This window comes from Pagrus pagrus (assembly GCF_965226575.1).
Source record: "Pagrus pagrus genome assembly, chromosome: 9".
NCBI lineage: Eukaryota > Metazoa > Chordata > Actinopteri > Spariformes > Sparidae > Pagrus > Pagrus pagrus.
In genome coordinates this window covers 17,925,816-17,938,448 of record NC_140193.1, presented here as the reverse complement: position 1 = coordinate 17,938,448, position 12,633 = coordinate 17,925,816, and the positions used below count along the sequence as shown (strand labels likewise).

Sequence of the window (12,633 nt, the reverse complement as noted above, 5' to 3'; positions counted from 1 at the left end):
GATTAAAATGCTAACATCAACATGCTAACAATGACAATGCTGTTATGCTGATACATACATTGCAGGTTTATTGTTCACCTTGTTTACTATCTCAGATTAAGTGTGTTAGCATGCTTATTAGCACGAAACAAGGTACAGCTGGTGCTGGTGACTCTTGCTGGTGTTGCGTCTTTACAACCAACTGGACAAATTAAGAGTTTGACTGCGTGGTGGTGCTAAGCGATTGTCTGGGGATCACCAAAGACATTAGGATTCATCCACTGGGGAACATGAATGCAGTTGTTAAGATATTTCAGTCTGTGCCATTGCCATAAGCGCAATTCTTGCTCAGAAACTTATGTCAAGGTGTCTTTCCTTTCATATTTGTCAGTTTGTATGTAAAATAGATATGAGGAAATCCTAAAATCTTCACTGTCTCCACAGGGAGTGTTCTCTGTAACGTGCCCTCACCCAGATATCTTCCTGGTGGCCCGCATCGAGAAGGTGCTGCAGGGGGGAATCAACCACTGTGCCGAGCCATACATGAAGAGTTCAGACTCTACCAAGGTACTGTGACCCACTCATGAACTTCCATCGCAGCCCTCCTCACGGGGCAGTATGTTCCCTCGGACTCAGCAGATTCCACCAGATTGTTCCACATTATACACAGATAATCATCCGTGTTTTTAAGTGCCGACCAGTTTCACAAACTCTCAACAGAAGCATTGACTTTGGCTGTACAAATGTGGTTGTGCACCCTGCAGGGACTGTGGTGGGTAGTGATGTGATTTAGGCAACAAAGAAAATATGTTAAATGGCTTTTGTGTGTGTATGAAAACATAAGTGTGTGTGAGGAGGGCGTGTTATCAAGACATATCTGTGTGGATCCTTGTTGAGACTGGCAGCATGCTGAATATGTTACAGTCCTGCAGGGCTGAGACCAACTTGTGCATCTAAGTTTAAACTGAACTCACACTTCCTGTTTTCCTCAGGTGGCGCAGAAGGTCCTGAAAAATGCCAAGCAGGCATGTAGCCGGTTGGGCCAGTACAGGATGCCTTTTGCCTGGGCAGCAAGGTACTTTATCTCTTTTAACAAATAACATTTTTACCTGTATGTTCTGCTTGCATGGAAAAGTTCTGTGTGCTCTACACCAGTAGAAAACCCATAGAGGCACACACCAACAGTATATGGTTTAGTCTTATTAGGAAAAAACTCATAGGCTATGTTCAGACTGCAGGCACAAGTGGCCCTGATCAGATTTTTTTGCTTTTGTGTGAGTCAGAGCTAAACAGCACAAATGTGGCACTTGTGGATCTTTGTACCACTTCCCTGTGTGGTGCTAAATCTGATTCAGGTCTCGTTTTTTGCAATGCGACCTCAGAATGATGAGTCATATCAGAATTCCTTCCCATTTACATCACTTCACAGATACTAAGGTACTTAAAAGTAGCCCTTCACACCATGAAATTTTGGATGAAGTCACAAGCCCACCAGTCCTGGCTCTAACTCCACATCCACACACACCTCCAGTACAGAAGTATCAGCCAAGAAGCTATCATTAAAAATGTGGCACTCTCTCTCCTCATCCTCGTACTCTTTATTATCTGTCCATGAAATTTTTGGCTTCCGCAGCTCATCAGCTGCAAATGCTGACTTCAGTGGCTTCCATATTTACTTCTGTACTTCAGCGAGCAGTGTGCGACACATGAAGCGTTGCTGTTGTTTTACCGATGCGGGTCTTTTCATGATGTTACCGCTGTGACAAGATTACACTGGGATCTGATATGGGCCAGATTTAAAAAAGAATGTGAACAACCAAAAAAACGGCATGTCATCCTCTTTCTCTCATCCCAATTTCCTGTCACTCTTAAGCTGTACTGTCGAATAAAGCCATGAAAGCCCCCCAAAACACTAAAGCAATAAAATAAAATGAAATTGAGCACTAAGGCTTGCAGTGTGAATCCAGCCTTAATTATCTAGAAATAAACCTACATAGCAAATGAGAATGAAGCAATGACATTTCGCTTTGCTCTCAGTCAATAATAATAATTCACATAATGCTCAACTTTACTATAATGTACTTGGATTACAATTCATTAGTCTACATCTAAAATAAATAAATAAATAAATTTGGTTTATTGGAAAAATAAATAGATTAATCAATGATGCAGCATTAGACTGTAAATATTCTTCCTTTTTCCAGTGAAACTTTATCATCCAAGTACAGTATTGTTGCCCAGTCAAACAGGTGCAGAGGTTTTTTCAGGACAAGAGAAATGATTCTGACTCTTCTTCTCCTTCTTGCAGGCCTTTGTTCAGAGATGCTTCAGGGACGCTCGACAAAAGTGCTCGTTTCTCAGCTCTGTACAGACAGGACAGCAACAAGCTATCCAATGAGGATATGCTCAAGCTGCTGGCTGATTTCAGAAAGTGAGTAATGCTTCTACGAGCACTCTCGTGTTATAAACTGAGTGTTCCTGCAGATGTTCTGGGAAGGAAAATATGGAAAATATGCTCCTATAGGTTGTACTTTGGAAAATGCCGGTCAGTTTTGGAAATAAGATGTTTGCTCACATCTGTGAATGTGGTGTGTGTGTGTATATACCATTTGTCTCTGCTCACTCTAGTCTTTGGTAGACGATAGCAAAGGCTTAACTGCAGTTTATTTTCCTTTCCTCAGGCCAGAGAAGATGGCCAAGCTGCCTGTAATACTAGGAAACCTCGATGTTACCATCGACAATGTAGCCCCCGACTTGACAAGTAAGGCCTCTAAATTCGCTCCATGCAGCCAACATGAGAGACATGAAAGCTGTTTCTGCTCAGAGCGGATCGGTCACGTTGTCCACACCCTGTTTATTTAGTCTCCCTCCCTCCTGCTTCTGTATATAGATTGTGTTACCTCATCCTACATTCCTGTGAAGCAATTTGATGTCAGCGAGAAGACCAACATCTTCTTTGAAGTGGAGGAGTTTGTGCCGTGCATCGCCAAATGTTCTCAGCCTTTCACCATCTACAACAATCACCTCTACGTCTACCCGAAGCACTTGAAGTACGACAGCCAAAAGTCATTCGCAAAGGTATCACAAATAAGGGATTATGATGTGTAATTATACTCATTACTCAAAAGTGGTGGTGCTCTTCGGCCTCCTGTGGCCATAATTATTATTAACAACCACAAACAGTTAAAAAAAAGGTTTACTGTTCTCTCATAGTGTGGTTAACTGGGTCAGCTTTGCTTGTTGTGTCTGTCCTCAGGCTCGAAACATAGCTGTCTGCATCGAGTTCAAGGACTCAGATGAGGAAGAGGCTGTTTCACTAAAGGTAAACTCAGATGTGTCCTGGAAGTGCTTCCAAATTTCCTGAAGGACAGCCCCTCCCATCACAGGAACCATTGTATAACCATTGTTATCATTCCACAGTGCATCTACGGCCGACCCGGAGGACCTCTGTTTACCAAACATGCCTTTGCTGCAGTATTACATCACCAGCACAACCCTGAATTCTACGATGAGGTAGGAGACACTGCACCAAATGTCTTATGATGCAGTGATGAGTGACACTCATATGTATAAGCCAGTAACTGTGTTGTGTTTGTTTGTGCTATAGTATAAGATTGAGCTGCCAACTCAGCTCCATGAGAAGCATCACCTGCTCTTCACCTTCTACCACGTCAGCTGTGACAGCAACAGCAAGGCCAGCACCAAAAAGAGAGACCTGGTTGAGACCCAAGGTAACGTACTGAACATCACTGACCCTCACGATCGCATCATTTAAATATATTTGACTTTTACACATTTTCTTTCCTGGCTCCAAGCGTCAGGCTCTCAGCTGACTATCTCACCTTCTATCTCTTCTCTCAGTGGGTTACGCCTGGCTCCCCCTGCTGAAAGACGGCCGGGTGATCATGAATGAGAACCAAATCCCTGTGGCTGCCAACCTGCCTGCTGGATACCTCAGTTGTCAGGAGGGTGCCAGCAAGGTAGAGTTCATCCACAAGCTGTTCAAGTTCATCTTTTTCATTCTTTGTTTAGTGCAAAGCTGATTTATGTGCAGACTATGGCTATTTGTAAATATGTTTTAGAGATGCCAAGCCATCTGTCGAGATAATGACATGAAAATACAACAGCGTACTACTGAATTATTGAGTAAGGAGCTGTTACTTTGTCTTTGTATTACAGCATTCAGGTCCTGAAGTCAAATGGGTAGATGGAGGCAAGTCTTTATTTAAGGTGTCTTCTCACCTCGTGTCCACAGTCTACACTCAGGTTAGTTTTTACCAACCTGTAAGTGCATCTGCATCCTTTTCATCATTTTTAATGTTGTCATTATGTTGAAACACAGCTGTGTGGGGTAAACTTTTGTATTCTGAATTTCATTGTGTCTCTTACAGGATCAACATTTGCACAATTTCTTTCATCACTGTCAGAGCAATGCACCTGCGCCCCAGGTGACAGGAGGAGAGCTGGTGAAGTACCTGAAGGTAAAACAAAGAGTGTAAAATTCAGTGGATTATCAATCAATCAATCAATCAATCACTTAAACTTTATTGATAAAGCGCCTTTAAAACTTTAAAATAAACATTTGATATTTAAAAACAAAAATGGATTTAGAGACTACTTCACACCAATACAGGGATAAATTGTGGATACAAAATAAACAATACATGAATAAAAGATAGAAAATAAAAGATAATACAAGCAATAACAACAAAGATGATAATATAATAAATAAAAACTACACATAATAACTGATATATCATTATAAAAAGTGAATGTAATGTAATAATAATGACAAACAGTAACATGTTGATAAAACAAAGTAAATAGTGATGATTAAAAATCAAATAGTATCAATATTTTTAGCTCCTCTCCTCTTCAGTACAAATACTAACCCAAATACTTGAGTTATATGCTGATAAACACGCTAATTAATACTACAAAATGTTTTTTGTTTCACTAATCTGTATAAGTATGTAAGTATTTTTTATACTTACTTTTACTTGATTCTGTTTATATCCAAGAAAATGTGAAAATCTACTAATGGCTGTACGTGCTGGAGAGAAACTTTAAAAAGTACTGTTAACACTACACAGTCATATTCAAAACACAATCCACAATGTTGACATTTCAACCGTGGCTTATACTATATAACTGAGTGCACATGTTCTGCAAGGATGCATACACTGAGTATTTGGGTGTTAACTCATTTTTTTGATACCTAAAGGGAAAGGTCCGACATGTTTTCACACTTAACCTTCTCTGTATTAACTTGCAAGCTAACGCTGGCTCATACACACTGTGAAACCGCAGACCGTCACACTTGGTTGCAGCCGAATCACATGGAGATTAATGCTCTGCTTCGTGCTGTGGTTTGCCAACAGCGCATTCTTCTGGATGGTTTGTGCACGACATTTCTGTAGGATTGAATTGTCTTTCCTGCAAAGATCAGACTGATACCTATAGCTGCTATGACTCTGTCTCCAGTTTCTTTCTGTGGTAGCTCAGTTTGCCCATCTGTCCCGGCTCACTGTTCCCCTGTCGGACATCGACATGAAGAGCAACACTTGCTCCAATGCATCTCTCGGGCTCTAATGTCAACACAGCAGTGAACACGAACAATGGCCTGAGGGTCAAACAGCGGTTCTGCCAAATGACTTGGCAAGGCTTGTGCTCATTTCCTGTCCACACACACACACACACACACACACAGGCGATGATGCACCAGTACCTACTCTGCCATGTTCCAGGCAGCTGAGGCACAAGGTGTGGCTGATTAGCACAGAGTTGTTCACGCATTTCCTCCTGTTGTTGGATTAGTTTCTTCACATGTAATAATTTATTAGCCTTGTGTGGTTTGAATAGAGAAGGAAAACAACATCACTGTTGTCCACAATCATCTCCTCATTATACACAGTGGGCTATGCAGTCAAAATCTACATCTTCTACCCTCAGAGTCTGCATGCCATGGAGAGTCATGTGATGATCAAGTTCCTGCCCACCACCCTGAATCAGCTGTTTAGGGTGCTAACCAGTGCCACCCAAGAGGACGTGGCAGTTAACGTCACCAGGCAAGTTACCCCGAGGCGATCCGTCATTTACATTCAGCATTTATTTGTTCAAGAGAACTCTTCCATTTCCATTTGATTTTTTTTCCATAATTTACTATTATTTGAATATTTTTCCGAAGTACAATGCGTCATGAAGATGGCAGTGCACACGATCGCAGTGGCTTCTCCTGTTCTTCATTACTTCATTACTTCATTGACTCTTTTTATGACTCATAAATATTTTACATGTCTGTCTTTTATATATGCCCAGGGACTTTTTCACTTTCAGTCACTTTCTTTGTTGGTGTCTACTGAATGTTGTTGCTGTGGAGAACAATATTTTGGTCACATGTATGCCAAAAACAAAAACAAAAACAAAAACTTGAACTTAAACATTATTTAAGTACAAGTGGCTGACGTGTGGCGTGTTTTGTTTTTTTCACTGTCATGAAGTCAACCCCAACACACCTGAGCCTACTCCAAAGAGACGTTCTGGTGTGCGAGATCTTGTAGTAATAGTTTAAGTTTAGTATAGTTTAACGGACAGGGCAATAGCAGTATCTGTAGTGAGTTAGTTCACAACACTTGTCCACAAAATAGAAAGGATAAAAGAAGAACAAAAAAGGAAAAGAAAAATACGATATAGTTATAAAATTATAATCCAATAAAAACACAGACATGTCTGTACAGGGCTATTTGGTTGTGAAATGTAATTTCCCTGTTAGCTGAGATTTAAAGGGGATTTAACCCAACCCAAAATTTTCCCCATGTTTTTGGCGAGCAGCTGTTTCTGGTTAAACCAAAAGGATCTTATTCTTTAACAAAAGTCTCAGCTGAGGTTCGTTGTTGCCTTTTGTAACTACTTCGTTACTACACAAAATCATGTGGAAAATAGGGTCCAGGTTGAAAAATATCAGAGATTGACATCTCTTTTGAAACTGAAATTAAATGGCTAGTGTTGTGAATGAAGAATGTGTCTGTAAGAACTGTTATTAGCTGTCTCAGCTCCATTCAGATCCATCTCCTCACACATGCTTTCCCTGTCCAATGTTTCCTTATAGAGTCATGATTCACATCGTTGCACAGTGCCACGAGGAGGGTTTGGAGCACTACCTGAGATCATATGTGAAGGTGAAGTTCACAAGCTACATATCATAACTCACTATTTATATTTTGTGTTTGTACTAATAGATTTCTCTTCATGTGTCTAACACAGTTCGTATTCAAGACTGAGCCGCACATGTCCACCACCACCAACCGATCAATACACGAGGAGCTGGCTAAAGCCATGACTGCTATCCTGAAGCCTTCCACTGACTTCCTCACCAGTAACAAGCTCCTCAAGGTAACATATTTGTACTTTCTGAAAAGGATTACACAGTGTGTGATTATAACTGGCATGAATTTCCTCTTTATTGTTCTCTGATTGATGTTTGTCTGCCCTGCAGTACTCGTGGTATTTCTTTGAAGCCTTAGTCAAGTCCATGGCTCAGTACTTGATTGAAAGCTGTAAAGTGAAGGTAAGTCTGCCACAGCATGTGTGTTTGACTCAGGGGTGTCTGCTTTATTACAGCTTAGGTTGTTCACGACATGCCAAGTCTTGTGGACAGCCACAGCACCACAGTCAAAGTATTATGTATCCACAGTCTGTTCCCACACTGTTGTGCAGTTTAATTGGTTGCATTTGTTCATACCCCATAAGAAACCACATCCCCGTGTTTAACCTCCACTGGCACAATGTGGAGGCCGCAGTGGAAGCAAGTCAATCCTCCACAAGAGAAGTCAGACCAGTGTGGAGACTGAAGTTTCACTTCAAGGCTGACGATATTCTATATCTCTGTTGATATCAACAAATCCTGTGAAAAGACCCAAACTGACAATATGTTAGTCCTTCTCTCAGTACTTCCCCAACTTCTTGACACTACCCATTCGTTTCTACTGAAGATTTGAATCTTTGAAACTGTGGCACAAATATATACTTTGAAGTTTAAAAGACATTAAGGTTTTTTTTAAAAAAAACATTAGGGCATTGTGTTTTTTGCACACCTTACTCAAACCTGGGAGTACACAGTATAGTACATTTGTTGGGGACTATTTTAAGAGACAGATTAATTTACATTATATGGACTCGTGAGCATTTTTGGCAGCAGGATGGTGCATGTTGGGTAAAATTTAAACATAATGCCGATGTACATCATAATGAAGGAACATGGTCTCAATGCAACAGTGTCGCTCGCACTGATGTGTTTTTAATGGTGCTACCGGACCATCGTGGCAACTGAGCACTCACATTGACTTTCACCTAGAAGACTGGGGGTTCATGTCCTCTGTGGAGGCTATTGTTATATTAAGGACTTAATATTTTTAGATTTAGTTGACCTATTGTCTTCAATTTGTTTTTTATTTTCAGTTTTCTGTCGCAGTTTGGTTAAGTTTAGTCAACAAAACTACTTGATTAGGTTTAAGAAAAGATCATAGTTTGGATTAAAAGGATTTTTATTATTATTATTTATGTTGTTGGAGATCAGTGCAGCTCTATGGCACAGAGGAATAAACTATATCAGGCTTTGGCTGCACAAACAGTACTTACTGTTGATTTATTTTTGGTTTGGATCTTCTCATGTTATTTTTTGAATATCACCAGACTTATCTATCAAACTCAGGTGTATTTTCCCGCAGAATAACATTTGTATGAACATTCGTGCTATGCCCTGCAGCTGTCCAGGAATCAGCGCTTCTCAGCATCCTTCCATCACACAGTGGAGACGCTTGTCAACATGATGATGCCTCACATCACTCAGAAATACAAAGACAACCTGGATGCTGCCAGAAACGCCAACCACAGTCTGGCAGTCTTCATCAAGGTCAGGAGTTACGGCAGGGTGCCAGCGGATACACATATTAATTCTTATTTGCTATAAATAGTGACAGAGTTGCTTTTCTCCATCCTTCTCTTTAGCGCTGTTTCAACCTGATGGACAGAGGCTTTGTGTTCAAGCAGATCAACAACTACATCAACTGTTTCATGCCTGGAGACCCAAAGGTACACACAATACATACAGTAACAGCATCTATACAAACAAATCCTTCTTTGTAAAAATGTGCAAAGCCTTGTCAGCATCCTGATGGAGGATATTAGGGTGTGCTCCGCATATGTTTTGCACTACCTCACTGGTTTCTTTTGTCTCTAAATGCAGACGCTGTTTGAGTTCAGGTTCGAGTTCCTGCGTGTTGTGTGCAACCACGAGCACTACGTTCCCTTAAACCTGCCTATGCCATTCGGAAAGGGGAGGATATTGAGATTTCAAGGTGAGAAGATTGGCAAAATGTGTCTCTTGATTAAGTAACAACCCTGACGGTAGCTTTATAAAGTGCCAGAGTGCTTACATCACCTGTGTTTGATAGAAAATTGAAGTCAAACCAAACTGCTTTACTGTCAAAGGCCGGCACAAATAAAATGGTTGTACTGATATAACAACTCATACATACACAAGTTGAATTAAATAGCAAATAAACAGGTTTTCTGTTGTTGTGGCAGTCTTTTATATTATAGAACATACTTTGTTTGTTTTTGTGTTCCTCAATTAGCTTTATTATCTCCATTTGATACGGTGGAGTCGGACGATACTCCAGTAGGTAGGTACAAGGGTGTGCTGCTTGCATGTCGTCTCCAAAAAGAGTAGACTTTGATCTAATCATTCAACCATGACCAGAATGGGTAAAATGATTCAATTCATCTGAACTGAGACATTGTACTGAAAGATGTGTATAGAAGCTGGGATTGGCTCTTTGGGCAGGTGTGGGTGACCATGTGTGAAAGTACTTTTCTCCTGTCTGTAGGTGGTTTGGAGTTTGGATAAAATAGTGTGTTTAATTGGATTTCAGTCATTTTGGGGAATCTTTGAGTGTGATTTGGGATTTCTTTACCTCTCTTAAATAATGTTGGGAACCATCTGTGAACAGCTGCCATGATTCAATCACAAGCTTTGATTCTGTTTGTCTTTTTCTACAACGATCACCGTCGATGTGGAACAGAAGCTCGGTCACACAGCCTGAACGTGTCAAACAGAAATTACAAGCGTTTCTGTCAATCTGTTTTTCCCTCGTATAGATTGTTAGAAAAAAATCATCGAGAATCACTTTGATATTTGAATTGTTTACCAGGATTTGATGCCGTCAACAATCATTAAACTGTCGATGCATTTTTGCCCTTTTCTCTTATAATTAATTTCATTGTGTTATCGTTCACTCTTCTCTCTGTTGGACAATCCTAATCTCTTCATCGTCCTCTTCCTCCCCTCAGACCTCCAGCTGGATTACTCGCTGACAGATGACTTCTGCAAGAACCACTTCCTGGTCGGTCTGCTGCTCAGGGAGGTCAGTTCAGCTCTGCAGGAGTTTAGGGACATTCGTCAGAACGCCATCCAGGTGCTGAAGAGTCTGATGATAAAGCACACATTTGATGACCGCTACACCTCTAAAGTAAGCAGTGCCTTCTCACCTCTATGCTCTTTTGCATTTCCACTGCACATCAGCATCTGATGTTGATGTGTGTGAGACTCTGTTGAGAGATGTATTTGTTTTTCAGAGCCAGCAGGCCAGGTTGGCCACGCTGTACTTGCCCTTGTTTGGTCTGCTCCAAGAAAACGTCAACAGGCTGAATGTGAAGGAGGTATCCCCGTTCCCCATCAACCACTCCAACAATGTAAGGGAGCCACCTAGTGGCTAAACCAAGAAAAACATCAAAACATAACACAACCGGACTTTGTGACATCTACAACCATATCCACACCTGAAAAAACTAATATATGCCATACAAAGATAAAGAAAGACATAGTAATAAGATAAGAAAAAAAGGTTTTAAGCATTTTTATAGTGGAGAACAGAATCCTCATCATACATAGCATCGACATAAACATATTTCCTTTTTCTTAGAGAGCTTACCATCGCAGTGTTCACTTCAATATTCATGAAGTGGACTACTTATCTCTCATCAGCAGGAGAAATTCTCTTCACATCACAGAACAAAATGACCCACCTAACCCTCAACCCTCCTGAGAAGTGTTACCTGATATTGCATTTAGTGTGAAGTAAAATTTAGTTATCTTTAAATAGAAGTTATCTTATATATCTCATTATATTTCTAATTTTTGAGTTTGGTTGTTTTGACAATGACCGTGTAAACAATGGAAAATGTAATATACAACCATATATAGATGCATTTAATGTAATAGACTATATTTAGTTAATGTTCTGTAATAGATATTAATTAACAGTATAAAACACTCATAGACACAAAAGCTGTCGTATGGATTATTTTATTACAAAACATAAAAATTACTTATTACCATTCCACACTGAATTGTTCTGGTCCGGGACAAGATAAATTCTTCTAATTTGAGTGACCAACCTGAGATTGTAAATTCTGGGGGTGAATTTCATCCATCATATATGTACTACTTTTAGATTTTAGGACCTAAGGACCCCTCATAAGACCTGTTGCTCACCTAGTGGCTTTTCAGAGCTACATACAGCCCTGTATGCGGAATACATGTACCTGTAACAATATTATGTAGTTAGGATACAAAAAAAGGAACCTGTATTCTGGTAAAGTTTCAGAAGAAAGATCTAGTAATTAATAATAATGCCACGTTCCAGTTACATGGGAGGCAGAGGCATTCAGTGAAAAAAAAAAAGGATTACTAACAGGATTACAATTTTTAAATAAAGAATGACAGACTTGTCTGTAACCATGCATATTTGCATATGTTTGGTACTGAACTAACGTAACGTTTTAAGCAGTAATAAGTAACTGTGTCAGAATACATTTTCAAAGTAACACTCCCAACCCTGCCTGTACAGTATGTGGGTTTGTGTACATTAAACTGTTGCCCTGTTTTTCCTCAGAATGGAAGAGAAGATTCACTTCTTACCAACGCCTTGATGACACCTCCCCGGTCCAGCACCTTCCTGGACACCAGCTTGCACAAAGATGTGTTCGGAGCCATCTCCGGCACCTGTGAGTGGAAAGACAATGCCCAAAAATGGACAAAAAAACCCCAAGATAATTGTTACATATTAATATAAAACTGCACTTTTTTTGTGACAGCTTCACCTCACACATCGTCCACCCCCAACATTAACTCCGTGCGCCACGCAGACTCTCGCGGTTCACTCATCAGCATTGACTCTGCCAACAGCCTGCCTGAGAAGAACAACGACAAGGGCAACTCTCTGGACAAGGTACGACCTGATGCCTGCAAGATGCCTGTAAAGTCATTTCATATAACATTTATGAGAAACCAAATTTAGGGTCCTTGTCAGGCATATCAGAGGTCCCCTTCTTATGACAAAAGTTCTTCAGACACTTCAGTCAGCTTTGTTAACTTGTACCATTAACTCCCCCTCCTTACCTGTACGGCTGGTCGTGGCAGACGGAGAGGTTTGTGCGGAGACACTCTGTCAATGTCCTGCGCTTCTTTACGGAGACTGAGGAGACCATGCTCTCCATGCGCACCAAGCGTGCCACCATGGACTTCTCCCTGCTCTCTGTGCCCTGTGTGCCAGAGAGCGCCCTGCAAGCCAGCGTTTCACTTCAAGTACAAAG

General features: G+C 40.6%; 1 protein-coding gene across 9 annotated transcripts in view; it reads left to right on the top strand.

Moving 5' to 3' along the window:
- LOC311262564 (dedicator of cytokinesis protein 9) overlaps nt 1–12,633 on the top strand; it is an 88,464-nt gene that overhangs the window by 61,549 nt on the left and 14,282 nt on the right. For all 9 annotated transcript variants that reach the window (XM_084362063.1, XM_084362062.1, XM_084362058.1 and 6 more), the window contains exons 13-34: nt 424–546; nt 972–1,054; nt 2,288–2,410; nt 2,661–2,740; nt 2,870–3,057; nt 3,236–3,301; nt 3,400–3,492; nt 3,587–3,710; nt 3,841–3,959; nt 4,159–4,245; nt 4,371–4,460; nt 5,932–6,047; nt 7,088–7,157; nt 7,243–7,371; nt 7,475–7,546; nt 8,744–8,890; nt 8,986–9,069; nt 9,224–9,335; nt 10,330–10,508; nt 10,615–10,731; nt 11,934–12,045; nt 12,136–12,269. In XM_084362063.1, the coding sequence (XP_084218189.1) occupies nt 424–546; nt 972–1,054; nt 2,288–2,410; nt 2,661–2,740; nt 2,870–3,057; nt 3,236–3,301; nt 3,400–3,492; nt 3,587–3,710; nt 3,841–3,959; nt 4,159–4,245; nt 4,371–4,460; nt 5,932–6,047; nt 7,088–7,157; nt 7,243–7,371; nt 7,475–7,546; nt 8,744–8,890; nt 8,986–9,069; nt 9,224–9,335; nt 10,330–10,508; nt 10,615–10,731; nt 11,934–12,045; nt 12,136–12,269 (2,448 nt within the window). The remainder of the gene's footprint in view (nt 1–423; nt 547–971; nt 1,055–2,287; nt 2,411–2,660; nt 2,741–2,869; nt 3,058–3,235; nt 3,302–3,399; nt 3,493–3,586; nt 3,711–3,840; nt 3,960–4,158; nt 4,246–4,370; nt 4,461–5,931; nt 6,048–7,087; nt 7,158–7,242; nt 7,372–7,474; nt 7,547–8,743; nt 8,891–8,985; nt 9,070–9,223; nt 9,336–10,329; nt 10,509–10,614; nt 10,732–11,933; nt 12,046–12,135; nt 12,270–12,633) is intronic.